General features: G+C 44.7%; 1 protein-coding gene across 2 annotated transcripts in view; it reads left to right on the top strand.

Moving 5' to 3' along the window:
• Nucleotides 1-25432, top strand: part of bbs2 (Bardet-Biedl syndrome 2) — a 104974-nt gene that overhangs the window by 5316 nt on the left and 74226 nt on the right. For both annotated transcript variants that reach the window (XM_038807029.1, XM_038807028.1), the window contains exons 3-5: nucleotides 4097-4324; nucleotides 22742-22867; nucleotides 25281-25343. In XM_038807029.1, coding sequence (XP_038662957.1) covers nucleotides 4097-4324; nucleotides 22742-22867; nucleotides 25281-25343 — 417 coding nt within the window. The remainder of the gene's footprint in view (nucleotides 1-4096; nucleotides 4325-22741; nucleotides 22868-25280; nucleotides 25344-25432) is intronic.

The raw sequence follows: 25432 nt of genomic DNA, 5'->3' as shown, positions 1-25432 counted from the left end.
CCTGATTAGAGACATTCAAATTGATTTGCAGGAAAGTTGGACCTGGATTTGGGAGGTGACAACACACTCAACTACCTGAAGAAAGGGAGATTAGAGATGTGACGGTACTAAGAAATATTTACAATGTCATCTAGCACACTGATTAGGTTAGGAAGGTCAGTGTTTTAGGTCCGAATCCATGGACTGACCCCTCCCTCACCGTCCCGTGCTCTGAACCCTACAATTCCGGCTTCTTAAACATCCCTGATTTTAATCACTCCACCCTTTGGGGGCTGTGCCTTCAGTTGCCTTGTTCCTAAGGTTCTGGAATTTACTCCCTATATCTCAATGGGCTGAATGGCCTCCTTCTGCACTGTAAATTCTATGACTCTATGATCTTTCCACCCCACTTGCCTCCTTTGAGATACTCCTTAAAACCTACCCCTTTGACCAAGCTTTTGTCATTGGTCCTCGTATCTCATTATGTGGGTTGCTATCATGTTTAGGTTAAAATGCCTCTGTGAAGTGTCCTGCATCATTTTATTATTTTAAAGGTGCTATAATATTATGTTGAAGGCTATATAAGTTTAAGCTGTTTAGCAGGTCATGGGAGCAGCAGGTGACCTTGGGAGAAGCCATGCAGAGAAATCAGAGAAAGACTAAAATATGTAGATGAGTAAAAAATGAGGATGTCAGGGCGGAATTCTGTTTGGTGAATTTGGGTGAAAGTGAGGCAGTTGAATGGATAGTCTCAATATTATTGCCAAGGAAGCTTGTAAGAACTTCAGACCTATCTGAGGTGAGGATCGATAGGTGCAAAAAAAAAAGGGTTTAGGAGACGGTTGTTTGGATTATCCTGGGCCTCCCCATTTGGAATGAGGTAAGCAGTGCAAATTGTAGTCTGATGGGGAAGCTTTAGTATCTCACCAAGTGTAGCCACACAAGAGCCAAGTTTCCATCAATTCCAAATGTCAATGCAATAATTAACAAGAAGGTTTGGATTCCAAGAGTATTTGTTCACAAGTGAATAGAAATTTGGAGGGAATTGCAGAGATGGTCACTTACAGGGTCCAAAGGAGTCAGTGGGATAAAATAGAAATTAGTAGGGTTAATCCCTAGCAGGTGTGATGGGTAGGAGGTTGGTGATAGAGAAGGATGGGTTTGTTGCTCATAAAGGGGCAGAGGTTGATGGAATCCATTGGCGAAAGCCAAGCGAGGCACACAGCATAGCCACTGATCCTAAGGCAGATTCAAGTCTGTAAAGTTTGGAAGCTGGAGGAGTAGCGATGGGTGAAGTAGGGAATTTGTGAGGACAAAATTGTTCAAGAGGGGAGAAATGGAAGATGACGAGAAAGAACAGAAGATGGGCCAAGAAAAATAAAAATAAGATAAGTATGCACAGCTCTCTTGCACATAACAGAATCTAAGAAAGACGTGCCTTGGCCATAAATAATATTTACTCTTAGGCCTGGTGCTTTGCATCAGTGAGAGCACAGAGTGAAAGGCTGGTACTATCAAAGAAAACACTGAATGAGAAACAGTAGCTATCAGGGGGAACACTGGGGTGAGGAGCAGTAACTATTGGGAAAGACACTGAATGAGAAGCAGTAACTGTCAGGGAGGATACTCAGTGCGGAGAGGTAACTATCAGGAAAGGCACTGAATGAAGAGGGGGGTGGGGTTTACAAAAAGAAGAGCTGTTTCTGTCTGGAAGCAACTCAAGTCTCAGGACATTGGCTGGTGTAACATAATTTCCAATGCAGCTTTTGAACCACTATCGGTTAAAAATCAGTCCTTGTAATATGTGGGTGTTAAAACCTGAAAGACTCGTTTTATTGCTGTCAAAACACAAACTTGTTTTATTTTCAACAACCAGGGCATACCGGTCACAATTTAAGCCAACAAATTAAGTCAATAAAAAGCAGAGGATTTTATAATCATTCTTATTGTTGGCTGCCATTATGAATGTTATACTGAAATGCTGCAATATGGATGTGACGTATGTGTGTGAAGAGAAAGTGGGTGAGTGAATGAAGAAATAAGGAGTTAACTAATGAAAAGCAAAGTGCCCACCATAACCTTAAGGTGCTTCCAAATTAGTAACTGTCTAAAAGCTGCTGCCACAATAATTCCTCCATTCCCACCATGTGTATTTCCAGCACATCTAGCACCAAGTGCTGGGAATGCCATCAGAATATTTTAACAAGTTGAGGTCACATATTAGGCAAGAGCATCCTCTTGTTCCTAATTTTTAAAAATTCAATCACAGGATGTTGGTGTCGCTAGCTGGGCCACCACTTATTTCCCATCCCTAGTTGCCCTTGAGAAGGTGTTGGTGAACCACCTCCTGAACTGCTGCAGTCCATGTGATGTAGGTACACCCACAGTGCTGTTAGGTATGAAGTTTCAGGATTTTGCCCCAGTGGATAGTGAGGATCTTGCAGGAACAGCTTCCCATTCAATGGACAATGTTACTTAATACTCAGTATAGGGGCTTAGCCATGAAAAATGATTAGTTATGCCCATCAGGCAAGAGTTGCTCTTATCTAGGGTTGAGGTATTTGGCAGATGTCCATGTATTGAAAAAAGAACAGGTAGGATGAAGCCATAAAACTGGGGCTAAATTTTTACTTTTCAGTGTCTCTTTAAGGCATTTCATAGGACTGGATCTAGAATGCATTAAGCATGCATCTAAACTGAGGCTTTTATTCTGAGTGTGGTTTAACTATAGACAGCACCTTTCACTAGATTAGTCACGTGATTGAATAAATCAAAGTAGCAACACAGGTCAGGTGTGATCTCAATGAATGGGGTGGGACAGGATCAAAGAGCTAAATCCCAAGACAGTTTATTCTATATATCTGCCTTTGCCACATATTCCTTAATCCATAGAATCCTGACAATGGAGAAGGAGGCCATTCGGCCCATCAAGTCTCACCCACCCTCCGAAGGAGCACCCTAGCTAGGCCTCAATCTCCACTCTATTCTGTAACCTCACCAAACCATTTGGACACTAAGAGGCAATTTGGCATGGCCAATCCACCTAACCTGCACCTCTCTGGATTGTGGGAGGAAACTGGAGAACCTGGAGGAAACCCATGCAGACAGGGGGAGAACATACAAGCACCACACAGACCCACGGTCGGAATTGAACTCGGGTGCCTGCACTGTGAGGCATCAATGCTAACCACTGTGCAATTGGCGAATCAAAATCTCAATTTAAAATTAACTCATGCGCATAACAGAAGCTCAGACTCTGCATGAATTGCTCTTGACAGAATAGAGTATGTTAATTTGGATGACTTTGGAACAAAGATATTAGATGGTCATGGACAGAGTTGGTGAGTTTTCATAGTGTCACACCCATAACAAAGCCTTTTAACTTTTGCAGCCTACTGTAATATGTTTTATTTTCCTTATCACACTTATAATTTGGATTGATGGCTGTTCCTTGTTCCTCCCTCTTCCCCAATCCAGGCATTTTTAATATAGTAATTCACTACTTGCGAAGGAAAAAAGTATTTTCTCTCTTTATTTTAAATGAAGTGTGCAGAGGTTTCATGTGTAATGTAATTTCCTATAACAGACAGAAGGTCCTGTAAATCTAATTTCCCCTCTTTAGGTATGAAGCCACTATTTCAATATTTGAAGTCCTGGACAAAGGTGCCCTTGTTGGTGGCCATGATATTTTATCCAAACCCATTGTATCAGTTTTTAATTGGAAATATTTCAAACAAACAAATCATAATTGAATAACGATTTTGATCCTAATAGTAACTGTCCTCGTTATCTATGAGATATGTTAGTGATGTAGAGCAAATAGTTTGTTGTAGAGAGGACTCCAAGAATAAACGTGAATAATATTTCATACATGTTTCTTATTTCTGTTATGTTGTAGAAATCCTGACAAATGGATTATTGATTCAGGAAATAGATATAAATTTTATTCTAATATTTTTTACATTTAAGATGGTTCAGCTGCATTCTTCTGCCATGACATTGAAAAACAATCTTAGAGACATCTTATATTTAATCAGAAAATGTAATTTCTTGTGCTTTAAGCAGCATCGTATTCATTGTTCACTGTGAATAGTAACCATTGATATGTTTGATTTAGGTTTTTATCCATAACCCCCATACCCGCAGCCAGCGCTTTGCCTCCAACCAATTATTGCAGGGAGGCCTGGATTCTGATACCTCTCTCCTGAATATAAACCAAAGTGTCAGCTGTATAACTGCAGGAATACTAAACCCCAGCGATGGCCATGACATGTTGCTTGTAGGCACTCAGACTAACCTGCTGGCCTATGATGTACATAACAACTCCGATGTCTTCTACAAAGAGGTACAGTTTTAATTAATCACGTTGTCACAGGAAGTGTATTTAACAAGCTTTAGGAAAAGCCCTATATAACGTCGAGCATTAGGTATGGTTTGATTATGTTGAACTCATTTTTGCCACTGGATGGTGCTGTAACATTGTGTTCCAAATAAAATCTTTTGTCATATTGCCTAATCCAGCCACTGTTCCTGATAAGTTGGAAAAACTGATTGCAACTCTGCCATCACAAGTGTAAGCATTACTTTTGAACTCATCAATTTCTCGATGCCATATTTTTTGCCATATTTGTTGTTGTCTTTCTTGGATTCCTTTAGAGTAAGCCACCAATAAGAATGCTACCATGTTCTGTGGTGAATGCTAGATTCATTTTAATTTAAGATACCTTCTTCCTTGGCCCTCAACCTAGTGACAGCTTTTAACTGCTTTCTTAAATTCAACTTTTTCTTGTTCTCTATTCCTTTGATTACTTAGTTACTCATCAAGTTTCTTCCTAAGTTCTTTATCTGCCTCTGTTTCATCACTGCTAGAGAGGTATGAAGAGGGAAAAGTGGTCAAATGCAACTCCCAAGGCATGACCACAGAAGTCTGAACTCACTTTGATGTTTTAGTAAGATGCCCAACTGTAGATTAAGATTCCAGCATGAATATACTGTTAAATGACTGAATGGTTGGTTTCAATATTCTGTGGTGAACAAATCTTATAAGCAAGGTGACTATTCGCTAAGTTATAGACGTTTCTCCATCACCACCATGAAAAATATGCAGGTGCAGCTGAAGATTCACAATTTATTATAACTTTCGAGACCTGAAACAGGACCCATTGCCTTCTTACGGCTCCTCACTTTAACCTGCGTATCTGCAAGAATTTCCGCAAGCCCTCAAATCCTAATTTTGACCATTTTCATCTCTCCGTAGTTGTTCAGTTCTGTCTGCCCAGTTGTCAATTAAAAATACATGGTTTTTGGATCCTCCATCCCTGGACTCCAATAAAATGATTATCTTTCCCTCTGCAACCTTAAGTTATTTGCCTCCACATAGCAAACTGAATCTATCACATCCCTGAAAACTTTCTTTTTGCTCATTTACTGCTGCTTCAGATTGGAAATTTAAGAAAATGATAGCTCCCCGCCCCACTAATTGTTTTTTTCTCAGAGTAATATTAGTTCTAACTCAAAACTATCAATGATCTTGGAAGTCCTGACATAAACTACGGTAATCAGTATGATTTTTACCAGTATGATTATTCCACATATAATCTTGTGGTCTGCGTTATTTAGCTCTGCAACTCTGCTCCTGAATAGGTTTTTCTTCTAATGTCGCCATATGTCATGTTTAAAGCACTTGGCCAAATCTGGCACCATGCATTTCAAAATGAATTATTGTTATATGGCCCACTGGCAATTTATTTTCATAGCTATTTAATTTCTTCTGAAGGTATTTCATTTTTGATTCAGTTGGTCGCACTCTCAACCCTGAATCAGAAGGTTGTGGGTTCAAGTCCCACTCTGGAAATTTGAGCACAAAACCTAAGGGAGTATTCTGATCCCCTGGGCAGGTACATGCTCAAATCCAGCCCCACTGGTCCTGGAGTCACAAACAATGAATTAACCAATAATTCTTAGAAAAATACCCAAGGTCTATGGTCTTTGGCTGTCCAATAATTACAGTTACCAGGTTTGTAAATGTAAACACAATTATTGTTTATTTATAACAAGAACTATACTGCGATATGCAGCAAATACAACTGGTTAACTATTAACTAATACCTAATTCCCACTTTAATCTGTCCCCCATCTTCTACACACACGGGACAGAAAGACACAGAGGGGTGGAAAGGAAAAGAAATCTTGTTTTAGATTGTTTTTTTAGCACATCTTTCTTCACAGCAAGCTTGCAGGTTAAAGTCTCTTTGCAGACTGTACTAGCCTTCTCTGTAGAATCATTCATTCATTCAAGTTCTTTGTAGTTTAGAAATGCACTACTCGCAGCTTTTCTGGAGGATCACCTTACTTCTCTTCAAACATTTCTTTTAGTTCATGGTTTGTATTCAGGCCTCTGTAGTTTCAGAAATAAAGCCCTCACGGCAGGCTTTCTGGAGAAGGATAGCACTCACAGCAGGCTTTCGAGAGAAGGATAGCACTAACGGCAGGCTTTCTGGAGAAGGAGAGCACTCCTGCAGGCTTTCTGGAGAAGGATAGCACTCATGCAGGCTTTCTGGAGAAGGATAGCACTGCTGCAGGCTTTCTAGAGAAGGATAACGCTCATAGCAGGCTTTCTGGAGAAGGATAGCGCTCATAGCAGGCTTTCTGGAGAAGGATAGCACTCACAGCAAGCTTTCTGGAGAAGGATAGGACTCAGAGCAGGCTTTCTGGAGAAGGATAGCACTGCTGCAGGCTTTCTAGAGAAGGATAACGCTCATAGCAGGCTTTCTGGAGAAGGATAGCGCTCATAGCAGGCTTTCTGGAGAAGGATAGCACTCACAGCAAGCTTTCTGGAGAAGGACAGCACTCACAGCAGGCTTTCTGGAGAAGGATAGGACTCATGCAGGCTTTCTGGAGAAGGATAGCACTCACAGAAGGCTTTCTAGAGAAGGATAGCACTCTGAGCAGGCTTTCTGGAGAAGGATAGCACTCATGCAGGCTTTCTGGAGAAGGATAGCACTCACAGAAGGCTTTCTAGAGAAGGATAGCACTCACAGCAAGCTTTCTGGAGAAGGAGAGCACTCCTGCAGGCTTTCTGGAGAAGGATAGCACTGCTGCAGGCTTTCTAGAGAAGGATAACGCTCATAGCAGGCTTTCTGGAGAAGGATAGCGCTCATAGCAGGCTTTCTGGAGAAGGATAGCACTCACAGCAAGCTTTCTGGAGAAGGATAGCACTCAGAGCAGGCTTTCTGGAGAAGGATAGCACTCATGCAGGCTTTCTGGAGAAGGATAGCACTCACAGAAGGCTTTCTAGAGAAGGATAGCACTCTGAGCAGGCTTTCTGGAGAAGGATAGCACTCATGCAGGCTTTCTGGAGAAGGATAGCACTCACAGAAGGCTTTCTAGAGAAGGATAGCACTCACAGCAAGCTTTCTGGAGAAGGATAGCACTCAGAGCAGGCTTTCTGGAGAAGGATAGCACTCACAGCAGGCTTTCTGGAGAAGGATAGCACTCACAAGGCTTTCTAGAGAAGGATAGCACTCAGCAGGCTTACTGGAGAGGGATAGCACACACAGCAGGCTTTCTGGAGAAGGATAGCACTCAGAGCAGGCTTTCTGGAGAAGGATAGCACTCAGAGCAGACTTTCTGGAGAAGGATAGCACTCACAGCAGGCTTTCTGGAGAAGGATAGCTCTCACAGCAGGCTTTCTAGAGAAGGATAACACTCATGCAGACTTTCTGGAGAGGGATAGCACTCACAGCAGGCTTTCAGGAGAAGGATAGCACTCAGAGCAGGCTTTCTGGAGAAGGATAGCACTCACAGCAGGCTTTCTGGAGAAGGATAGCACTCAGAGCAGGCTTTCTAGAGAAGGATAGCACTGCTGCAGGCTTTCTAGAGAAGGATAGCACTGCTGCAGGCTTTCTAGAGAAGGATAGCGCACACAGCAGGCTTTCTAGAGAAGGATAGGACTCACAGCAGGCTTTCTGGAGAAGGATGGCACTCACAGCAGGCTCTATGGAGAAGGATAGGACTCACAGCAGGCTGACTGGAGAAGGATAGGACTCATGCAGGCTTTCTGGAGAAGGATAGCACTCACAGCAGGCTTTCTGGAGAAGGATAGGACTCACAGCAGGCTTTCTGGAGAAGGATAGGACTCACAGCAGGCTGACTGGAGAAGGATAGGACTCACAGCAGGCTTTCTAGAGAAGGATAGCGCACACAGCAGGCTTTCTAGAGAAGGATAGGACTCACAGCAGGCTTTCTGGAGAAGGATGGCACTCACAGCAGGCTCTATGGAGAAGGATAGGACTCACAGCAGGCTGACTGGAGAAGGATGGGACTCATGCAGGCTTTCTGGAGAAGGATAGCGCACACAGCAGGCTTTCTGGAGAAGGACAGCACTCACAGCAGGATTTCTGGAGAAGGATAACACTCACAGCAGGCTTTCTGGAGAAGGATAGCACTCACAGCAGGCTCTATGGAGAAGGATAGGACTCACAGCAGGCTGACTGGAGAAGGATAGCACTCAGAGCAGGCTTTCTAGAGAAGGATAGCACTGCTGCAGGCTTTCTAGAGAAGGATAGCACTGCTGCAGGCTTTCTAGAGAAGGATAGCACACACAGCAGGCTTTCTGGAGAAGGATAGGACTCAGCAGGCTTTCTGGAGAAGGATGGCACTCACAGCAGGCTCTATGGAGAAGGATAGGACTCACAGCAGGCTGACTGGAGAAGGATAGGACTCATGCAGGCTTTCTGGAAAAGGATAGCACTCACAGCAGGCTTTCTGGAGAAGGATAGGACTCGTGCAGGCTTTCTGGAGAAGAATAACTCACAGCAGGCTTTCTGGAGAAGGATAACACTCATGCAGGCTTTCTGGAGAAGGATAGGACTCACAGCAGGCTCTCTGGAGAAGGATAACACTCTCAGCAGGCTTTCTGGAGAAGGATAGGACTCATGCAGGCTTTCTGGAGAAGGATAACACTCACAGCAGGCTTTCTGGAGAAGGATAGCTCTCACAGCAGGCTTTCTGGAGAAGGACAGCACTCACAGCAGGCTTTCTGGAGAAGGATAACACTCATGCAGACTTTCTGGAGAGGGATAGCACTCACAGAAGGCTTTCTGGAGAAGGATAGCTCTCACAGCAGGCTTTCTGGAGAAGGATAGCTCTCACAGCAGGCTTTCTGGAGAAGGATGACACTCATGCAGACTTTCTGGAGAAGGATAACACTCATGCAGACTTTCTGGAGAGGGATAGCACTCACAGCAGGCTTACTGGAGAGGGATAGCACTCACAGCCAGCTTTCTGGAGAGAAATATAGTCAATTGTGCCTTTGTCTTTCTGGAGAGAGTGATTGCAATCACAACAGCTTTTCTGCGGAGAGTTGGCAAGTTCTTGCCAGAATCAAAACTGAAAGTCCTTGGGACTCTGAAAAGCATTCCACTGGAATGTAACCCAGTCTCCACCTGTTACCAGGTGGAGTATCTCCTTTTGGACCAATTTATTGACATAAGCCAATCAATTAAACTGAGTCCCAACCTATCTCTCTCACTGTGCCGCCAGGTCCGTGGTCTCCTATTCAAACAAACACAGGCTAGCAAAGTGATCTCTCCTGTAACTTCTAGATTCGTCTGATTGAATTAAAAATACAGGCTGCTTGTCTTAAAGAGATTTGCCCATTTATCATCCATGGATCAAAATAAGAACGGCAAAATAAGGGAAATAGACATGAAGAACTGTTACAGGAGTGCTGCACTTGTAGAGTTGCACTTCAGTTGAGATGTTAAACAGAGGTCCTGTCTATCATCTTGGGTCAACATAAAAAAATCCTATGGTATGAAGGGGAATTCTCCAGTGTTATGGCCATTATTTATCTTTTGGTTAACATCACTAAAATAAAAATGGTCATTCACATTGCTCTTTATGTGACCTTGATGTGCATAAATTGGCCGTTACATTTACTACATTATAACATTGACAATACATTGGAAAGTTCTTCATTGGATGTAAAGCAGTTTGGGACGTCCTGAGGTTCTGGAAAGCACAAAATAAATGCATTTTTCCTTTATTTATATTTATCTGGTAGTTGATATTTATCTCAAAGTTAATATTTAACTTTTGGCTCTCTTTCTTTGCCTTAATTTGGGGTTCCTGACTCCTATTCTGTTCTTTCTTCAAATATTGGTGACTACTTTCACTTGTGATTCAATCCCATTCATTCTTGTGCCAATTATTCTATTCTACCTTTATCAACCTGTTTCGGATCATAGCTCACAATCTCCATCATGATTACATCATGATTATTTGTGCCAGTCAGTGAGACAATGCAAATTGTGTCTCTTCAGTTTTTTTCCGAAGACAGACACTTTATATCTCTTGAAAACCTTTTTTTTGTAAATATTTTTATTGGAATTTTTGAAAAATAAATATCAACAGAACAATAATAGCAGTAACAATAACAAACACCCCCCAGCACCCGTAACAAAGCATATAACAAACCCCCCCCCCCCCCCAAGCCCAATAGACAACAAAATAAATTAACAATAAGCAAATTAACTTAAACACTATCCCCCTAAACACCCCCCCCACACCCCCGGGTTGCTGCTGCTACTGACCTAGTTCCTTATAGTTGAGCCAGAAAGTCGAGGAAAGGTTGCCACCTCCTAAAGAACCCTTGTACCGACCCCCTCAGGGCGAACTTGACCCTCTCCAGCTTAATGAATCCCGCCATGTCATTAATCCAGGTCTCCACACTCGGAGGTCTCGCATGTTTCCACTGCAGCAAGATCCTCCGCCGGGCTACCAGGGACGCAAAGGCCAAAACATCGGCCTCTTTCGCCTCCTGCACTCCCGGCTCCACCCCAACCCCAAATATCGCTAGTCCCGAGCCTGGCTTGACCCTGGATCCTACCACCCTCGACACCGTCCTTGCCACCCCCTCCAGAACTCCTCCAGTGCCGGGCATGCCCAGAACATATGGGCATGGTTCGCTGGACTCCCCGAACACCTGACACACCTGTCTTCGTCCCCAAAGAACCTACTCCTCCTACACCCGGACATGTGGGCCCGGTGCAGCACCTTAAACTGGATGAGGCTAAGCCTCGCACATGAAGAGGAGGAGTTCACCCTCTCCAGGGCGTCCGCCCATGTCCCTTTCTCAATCTGCTCCCCCAGATCCACCTCCCACTTAGCCTGCAGCTCCTCTACCGACGCCTCCTCCACCTCCTGCATCACCTGGTAGATGTCAGACACCTTCCCATCCCCGACCCACACCCCCGAAAGTACCCTATCCCTTACCCCCCGCAGGGGCAGCGAAGGGAATCCCTCCACCTGCCGCCTAGCAAACGCCTTGACCTGAAGGTACCTGACCATATTCCCCGGGGGGAGCTCAAACTTCTCCTCCAGTTCACCAAGGCTCGCAAACCTCCTGTCAATGAACAGGTCTTCCAACTTCCTAATGCCCGCCCTGTGCCACCCCAGGAACCCGCCATCCATGTTCCCTGGGACAAACCGGTGGTTCCCCCGCAGCGGGGCCTCCTCCGAGCCCCCCACTTCCCCCCTGTGTCGCCTCCACTGCCCCCAAATTTTGAGGGTAGCCGCCACCACAGGGCTCGTAGTGTACCTCATTGGAAGGAGCGGCAACGGCGCCGTTACCAGTGCCTTCAGGCTCGTGCCTCCACAGGACGCCATCTCCATCCGTTTCCATGCTGCCCCCTCCCCATCCATTACCCACTTACGTACCATCGAGACGTTAGCCGCCCGATAGTACCCAGAGAAGTTGGGCAGCGCCAGCCCCCCTCTATCCTTGCCCCGCTCCAAAAAGACCCTCTTTACCCTCGGAGTCCCGTGCGCCCAAACAAATCCCAGAATGCTGCTGTTCACCCTCCTAAAAAAGGCCCTCAGAATGAAAATGGGGAGACACTGAAACAAAAACAAGAACCTCGGGTGCACCGTCATTTTAACGGACTGTACTCTACCCGCCAATGACAACGGCAGCATGTCCCACCGTTTAAATTCCTCCTCCATCTGCTTGTGCAGAGTCCCCCAGCTCCTAGCCACCTGAACCCCCAAGTACCGAAAACTCCTCACTGCCCTCTTTAGCGGGAGCCTACCAATCCCCTCAATCCCCTCCTCCTGATCTCCCGGGTGTACAGCAAACAGCTCACTCTTGCCCAGGTTCAATTTATAGCCCGAGAAACTCTCAAACTCAGCAAGAATCTCCATCACCTCCGGCATTTCCCCCACCACGTCTGCTATATACAGCAGCAAGTCGTCCGCATACAGCGACACTCGGTGCTCCTCCCCACCTCGCACAAAACCCCTCCACCTCCCCGACTCCCTGAGAGCCATGGCAAGAGGCTCAATTGCCACGCAAAAAGCAAGGGGGCAGGGGGCACCCCTGCCTCGTCCCACGGTGGAGCCTGAAGTACTCGGACCTCCTCCCATTTGTCGCTACACTCGCCATCGGGGCCTCGTACAGCAACCTCACCCATTTAATAAACCCCACCCCAAACCCGAACCTCTCCAACACCCCCCACAAGTACCCCCCTCAACCCTGTCAAAGGCCTTCTCCGCATCCAATGCCACCACAATCTCCGCCTCTCCTTCTACTGCCGGCATCATTATCACATTTAGCAGCCTTCGCACGTTAGTGTTCAGCTGCCGCCCCTTCACAAAACCCGTCTGATCTTCATGTACCACCCCCGGCACCCAGTCCTCTAATGGCCAAGATCTTCGCCAGCAACTTGGCGTCTACATTCAGCAGTGAAATTGGACTGTATGATCCGCACTGCAAGGGGTCCTTATCACGCTTCAGGATCAGGGAAATCAGCGCCCGAGACATCGTCGGGGGCAAAACACCCCCCTCCCATGCCTCGTTGAAGGTCCTAACCAACAAGGGGCCCAGCAGGTCCGCATCTTTCTTGTAAAATTCAACCGGGAACCCATCCGGTCCCGGCGCCTTCCCCGACTGCATGTGGCCAATCCCACTGACCAGCTCGATCGGCGCCCCCCAATCCCTCCACCTGCTCCTCCTGCACCCTTGGAAATCGCAGCCTGTCCAAAAAACTCTCCATTCCCCCTCCCACCGCCGGCGGCTCCGACCGGTACAGTTCCCGGTAAAAGTCCCTAAAGACCTCATTGACCTCTGCCCCCTGCCGCACCACATACCCACCCCTATCCTTCACTCCACCAATCTCCCTAGCCGCGTCCCGCTTACGAAGCTGATGCGCCAGCATCCTGCTCGCCTTCTCTCCATACTCATAGACCGCTCCCTGCGCCTTCCTCCACTGTGTCTCTGCCTTTCTGGTGGTCAATAAATCAAACTTGGCCTGCAAGCTACGCCGCTCCCCCAGCAATCCCTCCTCTGGGGCCTCCGCGTACCTCCTATCCACACTCAACAGCTCCCCCACCAGTCTCTCCCTCTCCCTCCTCTCCCCCCTCTCCCTATGGGCTCGGATGGAGATCAGCTGCCCCCTAACCACTGCCTTCAGAGCCTCCCACACCATCCCCACCTGGACCTCCCCAGTATCATTGGCCTCGAGGTACCTCTCGATAAATCCCCGAACCCTCCTACGCACCTCATCAGCCAACAACCCCACGTCCAGACGCCAAAGCGGGCGCTGGTCCTGCACCTCCCCCATCTCCAGATCCACCCAATGCGGAGCATGGTCCGAAATCGCAATAGCCGAATACTCGGCCTCCTCCACCCTCGGGACCAGTCCCCGACTCAAAACAAAGAAATCAATGCGGGAATAAACCCTGTGCACATGGGAGAAAAAAGCAGTACTACCGAGCCCTCGGCCTCCCGAACCTCCAGGGATCCACCCCTCCCATCTGGTCCATAAACCCCCTCAACACCTTGGCCGCTGCCGGCCTCCAGCCTGTCCTTGAACTAGAACGATCCAGTAGGGGATCCAGCACCGTATTGAAGTCACCCCCCCCATGATCAAGCCCCCTACCTCCAGGCCAGGAATGCGGCCCAACATACGCCTCATGAAACCAGCATCATCCCAATTTGGGGCGTACACATTTACCAACACAACCCTCTCCCCCTGCAGCTTACCGCTCACCATCACATATCTGCCACCACTATCAGCCACAACCTCAGACGCCTCAAACGCCACCCTCTTCCCCACCAGGATCGCCACCCCCCTGTTCTTCGAGTCGAGCCCTGAATGGAAAACCTGCCCCACCCACCCCTTCCTCAGACGGACCTGGTCCGCCACCTTCAGGTGGGTCTCCTGGTGCATGGCCACGTCCGCCTTCAGCCCCTTCAAATGTGAAAACACCCCCCCCCCCCCCCCCCCCCCCCCCCCCCCCGCAGCAGCTCCTTGGCACCGCTCCAGCGCGGGAAAACGGAACTGATATCCACGCCCCTTGCCTCCAGCCCCACCCCCCTCGTCCCGCAGCGCGGGAAACCAGAGAAAAGCCCGCGCTTTCTCACTGCCCCACCCCACTAACGCAGCTCCCAAACAGCAGTCCCAACCCATCCACCAACTCCACAAACGAAGACACAGATCAACCACAAACCCCAATACCCCCCTTAAAACACAAAACCATAACCCATATCGTCCGAAAGCGAGAGAAAAAACAGAAACAAACAGAATAACCAGCAACAGCATAAACAGTGATACAGAAATTGAAAAACTCCCACAGCCCCCAATCTCTAGTTCGAGTCCAACTTTTCAGCCTGCACAAAGGTCCACGCTTCCTCCGGGGACTCAAAGTAGTAATGCCGGTCCTTGTAGGTGACCCACAGGCGCGCAGGCGGCAACATGCCGAACATCACCTGCTTTCTGTGGAGCACCGCCTTCGTCCGGTTAAACCCGGCTCTCCACTTGGCCACCTCCGCACTCCAGTCCTGGTAGATACGCACTACCGAATTCTCCCACTTGCTACTCCTCACCTTCTTGGCCCATCGGAGAACACACTCCCGGTCACTGAACCGATGGAACCGCACCAGCACCGCCCACGGGGGTTCATTCGCCTTAGGCCGCCTGGCCAGTACTCTGTGGGCCCCCTCCAGCTCCAGGGGCAGATGGAAGGATCCTGCCCCCACCAGAGAGTTCAGCATCACGGCCACATAGGCCGACAGGTCCGACCCCTCCAGCCCCTCCTCGAGGCTCAGGATCCGCAGGTTCTTCCTCCGTGACCGAAGCTCCATCTCCTCGAACTGATCTTGCCACTTTTTATGAAGCGCCTCGTGTATCTCCACCTTCCCCACGAGGGCCGAATCCTCCTCCTCGAGCTCAGAGGCCTGCTGCTGCAACTCCAGTATCGCTGCACCCTGGGTTGTCTGGGTCTCCAGCAGCTTACTAGTCGTCATCTTCAGGGATTCCAATAACTCCCCTTTCAGATCCGTAAAATAGCGCAGAAGGGCCGCCTGCTGCTCCTCCGCCCACTGCCTCCACTCCTCAGGGGCTCCACCGGCCGCCATTTTGTCCAGCTTCCTCCATTTTTCCAGGGGAGCTGCTGCCGTTTTTCTCCTCGCCGCACTCCGAGTCCGCACCATAAATCCTGGGGGGTTTTGCTCCAGACCCCTTTATCTACCGGGAATCGTCGAATCAGTGCTGTTTGGGACCCTTAAAAGATCCCACAAGTCCTATTAAAGCGGGAGCTGCCGAACGTGCGGCTTAGCTCCACATAGCCGCAACCGGAAGTCATATGTCTTGAAAACCTAACAAAAACTACCACAATTGGTTTTGATGACTTCATCCTTCCGGTTACCTTCTATTCACTTTTATTCTTATTAACCTCTAAAAGAAATTGCCATAAAGTGGTAATAGTGGCCCATACTGATCTGTTTTCAACTGTTGAGTAGCATGGTAGCACAAGTGGCTAGCACTGTGACTTCACAGCGCCAGGGTCCCAGGTTCGATTCCCTGCTGGGTAACTGTCTGTGCGGAGTCTGCATGTTCTCCCCGTGTGTGCGTGGGTTTCCTCCGGGTGCTCCGGTTTCTTCCCACAGTCCAAAGACATGCAGGTTAGATGGATTGGCCATGCTAAATTGCCCTTAGTGTCCAAAAAAGGTTAGGAGGGTCTATTGGGTTACGGGGATATGGTGGAAGTGAGGGCTTTAGCGGGTTGGTGCAGACTCGATGGGCCAAATGGCCTCCTTCTGCATTGTATGTTCTATGCTGGGAACTCATTTTTGGCTGTAGCATTGCTCTAGTTAAAGAAAGAACTTCATCCCCTCTGTGCTTGATTAAAACTCACTGCCCACAGATGAAACAAGTCTGCTCACCCACTAAACCACTTAGCCTTTTCACAATACAACGCATTTCAATAGAGGAGTCTTTGGTCGAGTGATCTAAGAAATTCTGATGTCTTGAAAAAGGAGGCAGAGGGATGACCTAGTAAAGGTATTGAAAATTATGGAAGGTGTTGATAGAGTGGAGAGAGAATGTTTCCATTTGTAGGGAAGTGCATAACTAGACACCATTGATATTGAATAGGGACCAAGAAATCCAATAAGAAATTCAGAAGATGTTAGACATTTAGTTGCTGTTGTATAAAAAGAGTCAAAAGTTCTGCTCCTTTTCACCAGCACCTTTATTTCACTTCAACAGACTCTGCACAAAACTCTAACATCACATCACCTTACCCAAAGGCCACCTGAAGCCCCTTTACATATCGGTGTCAATTATCGGATACTTAACATAAATGAAACAACTAATTGGAATGTCTCTTAATCCATTATTTAACAGTCTCCTCTTCCTTGGAGAAAAAAAAATAATTAGGTGAAAACAAAATTACATGAAAGTCAAAAACACACACGCAATTTCCAGCCTTTTTTTCTCTCATTTTTTTGGAAGAAAAAAAACCAGTCACAGAAACAGGCGTCCTTCATTAACAATATCCAAAAGTTTCTGTGAACTAGTGTGGTATTGTGTGAAGCAAATAATGGCATGATGGGAAAACTAGTCAAGTCTTCTTGGTACAATTGAATTTAACCTAAGACACAGATTCAGAATACACATAGTCAGCATGTCCTGAGAGTCTAGATAAGGCTTGGAACTAGAAGTAGTCTTAATACATAACAAGCTGAACAACTATTTCTTTCTGTTCCTAAACAACTTCTTCCCTTTCTTAAAACAAAGACAAGATAATGATATGAAACTCAAGTCCCCTGGAGGTCAGCAAGGTGACGCCATTGTAACGATTATTACTTATGTTTTACTTTTGATCAAATTCCTGACCAAGCTGTATTCATGTTATCTTGATCCTATAATGTATAAGAATCGCCTTCTTTTCTGTACTATCGCAGACTTGGGACGGACTCCGCAGTTTGTAATTGACTGCCTTCCGACTTTCCAAGTTTCTGCCATTTCTGCTAGCAGTTCTAATTAGTGAATAAAGTTCAGTTTTGCTTATCTAATGAATGCTGTTTGAATTTCTCTATCACAGTCAAGACGCGGGGAAAATATAAAATACAACACTAGCCCCTGTTTTTGTAAAACAGTCTGATAATTGATAGCTACGTCGACCCATTTAATTTTTGCTATTTCCCCTCTGTCCAACATCTGCTTCAAACTTGCGATGTCTATCCTTAACCTTTTTTCATTGACAATTTATGTAGAGTGCACATTTTCCCACAGGGATTTATTGTCAATGTGACGTTTAATAGGTATATTACCCAAATCCCCTAATCCTAAAATTTCTGTCAGTAGCTGAGATATATAAAAGGCCATATCCACCGCCTCTACAAGACTTAACGTCTCAGCAGTCAAAGTGCTTTTGACCACTCTCCTTATTTTCTTTGTTTCCCACACAAGAGGGCAACATTTACCATTGTTCCCCAAAAAGAAAATTATAAAACCTGCGCTTGAAACTCCATCACATAAATTTTCATAGGACGCATCACTATAAACTGAGTTTCAAGTGCTTAAGGTCACCTAAAACTGGGAACCTCAAAACACACACCTGCAATTTTAGTTTGACCAACGCTTTATTTGCTCTTATTATGTCTTCCACTTTGGGATCATTCATTTTTGTACTTTACTCTAAGACATCAAAACTCATGTCCGGTCTAGTCTGTCTACCTAACCAATGCAGTTGCCCAATTAAACTTCGCAGTTGCTCTTTTTCCATCTTTGAAAACATTGCGTCTTTTTGTGAAACCCGGCCACAACTACTTGCCATTGGACTGATGCTTTCCAAATAAGATTGCTGACGTAAAGTTGCCCCTAACTTAGTCTGTACGATTTCCAGTCCATATTTAAATGCACCGGAAGCCTGACTTCCAACCCTGAATTCTTTCCTCAAACCAGAGATTACAATAGCTTTGAAATCACTAGTCTCACACCACAAAAAAATCATTGACATGCATCGTAAAGATGCCAGAAAGATTTCCTTTATAGTTCCAGTAAAACATTGCCAGATCTGCTTTTAAGTGGCAACAGCCTAACTTTAACAAAACTGACCTTACCGAAAAATACCAGACTCTAGACGTATCATTTAATCCCTATACACATTTGTTCAACTTCCAGAGTACCCCTTCTGTGTTAGCTGCCTCTTTAGGAGGACGGAGAAAAATGTCTCTCTGGAGCTGAAGTCGCTGCAAGAAAGCAGCTTTTATATCTATAGATTTGCATTCCCATGCCTTTGTGGCTAATAGAGCCAAGAAGATCTTTAAAATAACCTTTCCTGCCATAGGTGAATCTACCCTTAAATCCTGATCTTCTAAGTTTTCTTCAAATCCCCTTGCCACAAGCCTTATAAGTTCCATCAGGAAGAACCTTTTCTGTGCAAATCCATCTGTGGGATAGAGCTCTTTGTCCCCTATCCAGTAATTCCGTGTATACCCCAAATTCACTCCAACAATGCAGTTCTTGCTGTTTGGCATCTTTGATAACTTTTTCACCTAATGGATTGGAAGCCACCAAAATCTCATGTGCATGTGGGCTTCTACTCCTATTAGTATTTGTAGTCGTACTATTGTTCTGAGACCTTGAAAAACTACGTCCCCTCTCCCACCTGGTTTCTCATTCTATACTGCTGCTGCTTGATCTTTCCCTTCTGCTGTGTCTCAACATTTTCCTGTGGGCCTGTTCACTATCGGATGTACTATCTGAACTGGCACTGCGTCTCTGTGTCCTCCATTTTTGAACTTTGTGTTCCCAATCCATTGTCTTGACTCCCTCCCCTGAATGCTGTACATTCAACCAATGTTTATACTTTCCACTGGCCTTCCCTGCTCTACTAATAACAGTTGCATCCTTCCATTGACTAGACCCTTCAGGCAAGTATGTCACTTTTGTACCAACTTTTGACAGTTGTCCTTTCGGAAAAATGGCCTGTTCTAATTAATCAGAAGTATTGTGTTCCTCTACAGAAGCCCTGTCTATATCAGTTAACTGGTCCTCATAGTTCTGTAACACGTGCGTACCAGATGACCCTGGTTCCTCGTCATGTCCGTCTGCTTTGTCTAAATTTGAAAATTTGTAATCTGTACCCATTATCCTTGATGAATGTACCCTCACAGTTTGATTGCCATGTTGCAAACTAATTGTTTTGCCATCTATGCCTATGATCTTCCCTGGGCCTTTCCATTCATTAAAATTGTCTCTCTTATAGCATACTATATCTCCTTGCTGAAAAATGGTATTTGATGGCCATACATTATGCCTTGAAGCTCTGCGAATTCTTTCAGAGACTTCTGCTTCTAAAAAGGCTTTTCTACTGCTATGTCATGCATTTAAATGCTCAGCAAAGGCAGAGCCAATTGTAGTACCTTCCCAAGCTGGAGGCTGGTCATCCAAAATGGATGGAATTTTAGGATTTCTATAATTCACTAATTGATAGGGACTATAGCCCCCAACAATCTGCAATGAATTCTTTGCATGTACCGCCCCTGCTAAAGCTGAATTTAGCCTGCAGTTCGGTCTATCTACCAAAAGTTTCCGCAGCATGTCATCGATTACATCATGGTTTCTTTCACAGACATTATTATTAAATGGGTTTCCCTCGACTGCATTCATAACTGTGATTGTCACGTTTTCACACATATCCCGAACTCATCATTAGCAAATTCTCCCCCATTGTCCGTAAGGAATTTTGCCGGTGGGCCCATTTCTGTTCCTATCCATTTTTCCATGATTTGATCCAGAATTACACTCTTTTCTTTACCTCGTACAGTTGTTGATTGACTAAATCTGGTTGTTAAATCTACAAAATGCGAAATAAATATATTATTGGCTTTATTCCACATCTTAAGGTCCATGGCCACAATGTTGTTAAAATCCCTGGCCAAAGGTAGGGTTACTATCGGTCGTGCTGGTGTCCTGTACTTCCTACAAACTTCACAGCAATCACTAACCTGTATCAGTTTAGTATAGTCTTCATCCCTTACCCCTGGATCCTTTAATAAATTTTTCAGCCGCTGAGGAGACTGATGCGCAAATTGCCTATGCAGTTTTAATACAAGAAGCTTTTTATCAGCTAAAGTCCCATTTTCAACTGCCATTAACACATCCTTAACAACTGTACTTGAAATATTATTTGTCCGTAATGCAATACAATAGTGTCCCGACTGTGTAAATTGTAAGTCCACCGTCTTTCCAAAAACCGTTACCGTATCTTGTTCCATATCCAGTTTCATGTGTACTTTCTTCATCGACGGTCTGCTCAGAAGCAAAGGTATCTCGCTTGATACAACATGCGTGCTAATGAAATGCTTCACTCCGGCAATATTGCAAGGAATCACCACTCTTCGCAGCGACATCAGAGTATTATCATCCCCAAACCTGAAACTTGTGGAACTTTAAAATTTCTTAACCTTGTTATGATTTTCAGCATTCAAGGAGTCCAGGTAACATTTTAACCAGTCAATTCCACACACAGTAAATGTGCAGCCACTGTCCAATACAGCACAATTGAAGGATTCTGCAACCAACACCCACATTACCGGCGTAACACTGTTTGTTAATAGGACAATGCCTTCTTTCTGGTGACTATCTTAAATCCTTTTCTGACTCTTCCATGTCATGTGCCGCTTCAAACACTCTATTATAACGTGTTGGACAGTTGAAAGCATAATGGTATTGAGGGTCACATCGAAAACATCAATCTATCATGCCCCCTGCATTTCTGGGGTTCATCTTCCTATTGTACGTTCTAACAGAGTTTCTGTCTTCACAATTTCTGGGTCTCGATCTCCTTCTATAGTCTTGGGACCTGTTTGTAGCCATACGATTTTGCCATCCTGTTAGTATTCTGTTAGTTCCATATTCTGCTTTATTGCAGGCTGACCTATTTGGGTCATCATAGCCATCGGAATTGAATGTTTCCCCAGAAACGCTTCTGTCATCTGATGGAATAAGGTATCCTTATCCGCAAACTGAACTCCTGTCAAAATCAGGAGCCTATCCATGTTGCTCACTCTAGCACAGTCAAGTAATTTAAAGACCAACACAGATTGTGGAAATTCCAGGTTGTGTTTCTGCAGCTTTTTATAGTCTGCCAAATTCCATTATATAGTCTTCAATGGAGAAATCTTCTATTTTCCAGAACCGATCAAAATCTGACCATGCTTCATACGCACTTAACAAGTCATCCTTTTTATAAATCTTATCCATATAATGTAATAGAGGCTGCAGACCTTTTTCTGAGTCTAACTCTTCCAATTCCAGCTCAGAAAACACTTTGCTCCGGATTTTACTGTCATAAGGTAGAGAAAGAGCCAATGCCATACCTTGTTTTCTCTTTCCCAAGGCAGTTACCTTAGTCCACATAACTACTGCACTTCTCCATTGGTCGTACGATCCCCTTTCAGGGGATAGTCATATCCGGCCATCTTTATCCTAGGTTCAGCCATATATCTTGTTTTCTTTTCTTTTTCTCACTCACTCCTTGGTTTGGTCTGGAAAAGTTGTAACTTCCAACCCTTCACATTTGCACAGCAACCATCCTCTGCTACCATTTGTTAGACATTTAGATGCTGTTGTATAAAGAGTCAAAAGTTCTGCTCCTTTTCACCAACACCTTTATTTCACTTCAACACTCTGCACAAAACTCTAACCACATCACCTCACACAAAGGTCACCTGAAGCCCCTTTACATATCAGTGTCAATTATTGGATACTGACCATAAATGAGACAACTAATTGGAATGTCTCTTGACCCATTACTTAACAGAAGAAACATTTTTACTCAGAGTGGTGAGGATGCGAAACTTGCAACTACAGGGAGTATAAGCGGAAGCAGATTTACAGCATATGAGGATGAAGGGAATAAAGGATTATGATAGATTTTATGTGGGACAAGGTTAAAGTGGACTGGTTGGGCTGGATGGCCTGTTTGTGTATTCTACATCCTATGTAATCCTATATAAGCAGAGTGCGAGTGCACACCCCTGATCCTAGTCTAAAATTCCCTCCATTTATTATGCTTAGTGCTCTAAATATAGACAATTAATCAGAGACAGAATTAAAGTGTAATTACTTTTACATAAATTATTTTCAGGTTATTATAATTTAGATTGAATTGTTAAATAATTAATTATTTTTTCTGGCTAGTCACATAATTTCTCAGTGCTTCTGAGGGAATGAAATATCTCTACACTTACTGATGTCTGTAATTGGACTTGTTACTTTGTTTACTTCAGGAACCGCCAGTTAGAGGCAGTTTTTTGTAAAAGAAAATGTTTTCTGTGATGTAACATTCTGAAGCCTGCTCTGATAGCAGTGTGTCTTGAGTAACCAGGAGCAGCACTTGTTGGTTAAGTTATTAAAGCAGCTTGTTCAGAAATTTAGTTACTCTCTCTCTCTCTCTCTCTTTGTAGGTGGCAGATGGAGCCAACGCAATAGTACTGGGGCAGCTTGGGGAGATACCCTCTCCATTGGCAATTATCGGAGGGAACTGCACGCTCCAGGGTTTTGATCAGGAAGGAAATGACCTTTTCTGGACGGTATGGAAACACACAACTGCGCTAGGACTGAATCCCAGAATTTGGTAGGGAGGCAGGTAGGGCAGAGTGGCACCGCACAGTGTAATACTATCCCTTCTCCGCTCTCCACAGCAACACTGCACACCAGCAGTGCACTGACATTCCTTGCACCTGGAGCTACCAAGTTAAAAAAGATGGGAAATGCATTGTATTTTTGTCATTTATGTTTCATTTTAATTTACATGCCCACATTTATTGGGGCAGGTGACCAGTTCCCACAGACTTTTACGCTGTGTTCCACTTTGGGAAGCTGGCATGTGTTGAGATAATCCTCTCATCGTGGTTTTTCTACAACTGAATCTATAAATTATCTGGCAGATGTACTTTTTAAATAAGGCATATTAAGAATTTAATTGATGTGCAATTGTTCGTAGTCAATTAGGTACAACCTATTTCAAAAAGGCCTTGAAGCTTATGTAGGTTGGCATCCTACTGTTGGCGAAAGGAAGAGCAAATGATTTTGCACATTACGGCAAACAGTTTAATAAATTCTGCACTTAAAATATGTTGCCTGGATTTCTGTATGAGTGCCATCATTTTCAACAAAAAAAACCTCAAAGAAAGTAAAAATGTCTGTGACTGAGCAACAGTAAATTACTTGCCCTAGAGATGGAGTTGAAAATATTCAGTACTTTTTGCTGCCAAGTGGGATCATGGCAGATACTCTGGTGTTTGTTTCACTTTGGGATATTTTGTTTTCGTAGGAATGATTTCATGAAGTGGATTCTGCAGTAGTATGTTTGCAATTTTTAATCTGTTGCAGAAATACTAGGTCCAGCCCAACACCAGGTCTGACTGGACCATATCAAGTACTGTCCGCTGTTGAAACTGCCAGGATCATACTGCAAGCATAAAATAGCCCCACTGCTTCTTTATATCATTCCTGCCCATACCTTCTGCAATCTTGTGTCCATCAACTTCTTTGGCACTAATGTTGAGTTCAACCATTCAGCTGCCTCCGTTGCTTCCTGATGCCTACCCCACACTTTTCAACATCCACCAAATCAGATCATTCCCCAGCCTGGTCAATGCCCTCGTTTTGGACATTCATCTCTTTCTATTAGCTTTCTTCATCCCTTCTCTGAATTCATGTGTTCATGAATCTAACTCTGCTCCCTCCACACTAGTCCCAATGATTGGATAACCATCCTCCATTTCTGATACCTATGCAGGCTGATATTGTTAACAGTGCCCTCTCCTCGGGTACAGTCCAGCTCAGTCAAATCTCCATCATCTCACAAACCCATCCTTCAACCCTCTGTCTTTGTAAAGTGCTACAATATCTCTAACTTCCCTTTCCTTTCCAAAGTTTGTCAATGTGTTACTGCCTCCCAAATAGCTGTCCCTGCTTCCCACCACTCCATGTTTGAATCTCCCCAATCAAATTCCATGCCTGCCATACTCATCAAAACAGCCATAATGGGACTCAAAAAATGATATAAGTTGTGACTGACTGTGTTGCATTACCCTCTTCATCCTTTCAACAACCAATGGTGGTTGACCATATCTACCTTCTCTTAAACAACTATTGTTATCCTATCATGCACTCATTCCTGCTCAACTATTACCTGACTTGTTGACCTCCATCGCCTTCCAGTACCTCTGATCCTTAAATTAAAAATCCCCATCCTCCTATTTATTACCTCTCAAGGCCTTGACCCTCCATGTTTGGATACCTCCTTCAGCACTACAATCTCTACTGACACTACCTTTGTATGTATTTCTCCTCGTTTGATCCCAACATTGGCAACCTTGCCATCAACCACCTAAATTTCACATTCAGAAGTTTCCTTCCAATACCTTCTGCCTTGTTCACTATTTTTTAAGACTCACTTTAAAATCTACTTCTTTGACAAAGTTTCAGACACCCACGCTAACATCTTTTTTGCTGTTGCTTCTGTTTTTGTCTGGTAATGACTCTGTGGAACAATTTGGGGGATTATTCTACATTAAAGGTGCTATATGAGTGTGAGTTGTTGTGCAAGAACACTAATGCACATGCAAACCTAATGTTCTTACAAATCTCCAAACACTATCCTAATTTGGAACTCCTATGCAGATTTGGAATTATATAGCTGTTCCTCCTTTGTCGCATGGTCAAAATCCTGGAACTCCCTCCCTAACAGCACATGGACAGTAGCAGTTCAAAAAGGCATGGATTACTATATCTTCTCGAGGACAATTAGGGATGGGCAACAAATGCTGGGCAGCGACTACTTCCCATCAAAGAATATAAAAGAAAGTAGAACTCATCCTTTTTAAAGAGAGGCCAGTGATTTGAGATGTGGCTCTGTATCTTCAATATCAATTAAATTATGATGAGCAAAAATGCTTGAAACAATTCAAGTTGGAAATGCTTGTGCTTTTCACACAGGTCACTGGGGATAATGTCCGATCACTGGCACTCTGTGACTTTGATGGGGATGGGAAGAAGGAGGTAAGTCCGTATTGTTCGTTAAAAAGTCATTGGATACAGAAGGAAATAGTTCATTAGTTAAAAATGTTGCATATCTGATGGGCGGCATG

The sequence above is a fragment of the Scyliorhinus canicula genome, chromosome 9 (assembly GCF_902713615.1).
Source record: "Scyliorhinus canicula chromosome 9, sScyCan1.1, whole genome shotgun sequence".
In the NCBI taxonomy this organism is placed as follows: Eukaryota; Metazoa; Chordata; class Chondrichthyes; order Carcharhiniformes; family Scyliorhinidae; genus Scyliorhinus; species Scyliorhinus canicula.
This window is presented reverse-complemented; position numbering and strand designations above follow the sequence as displayed.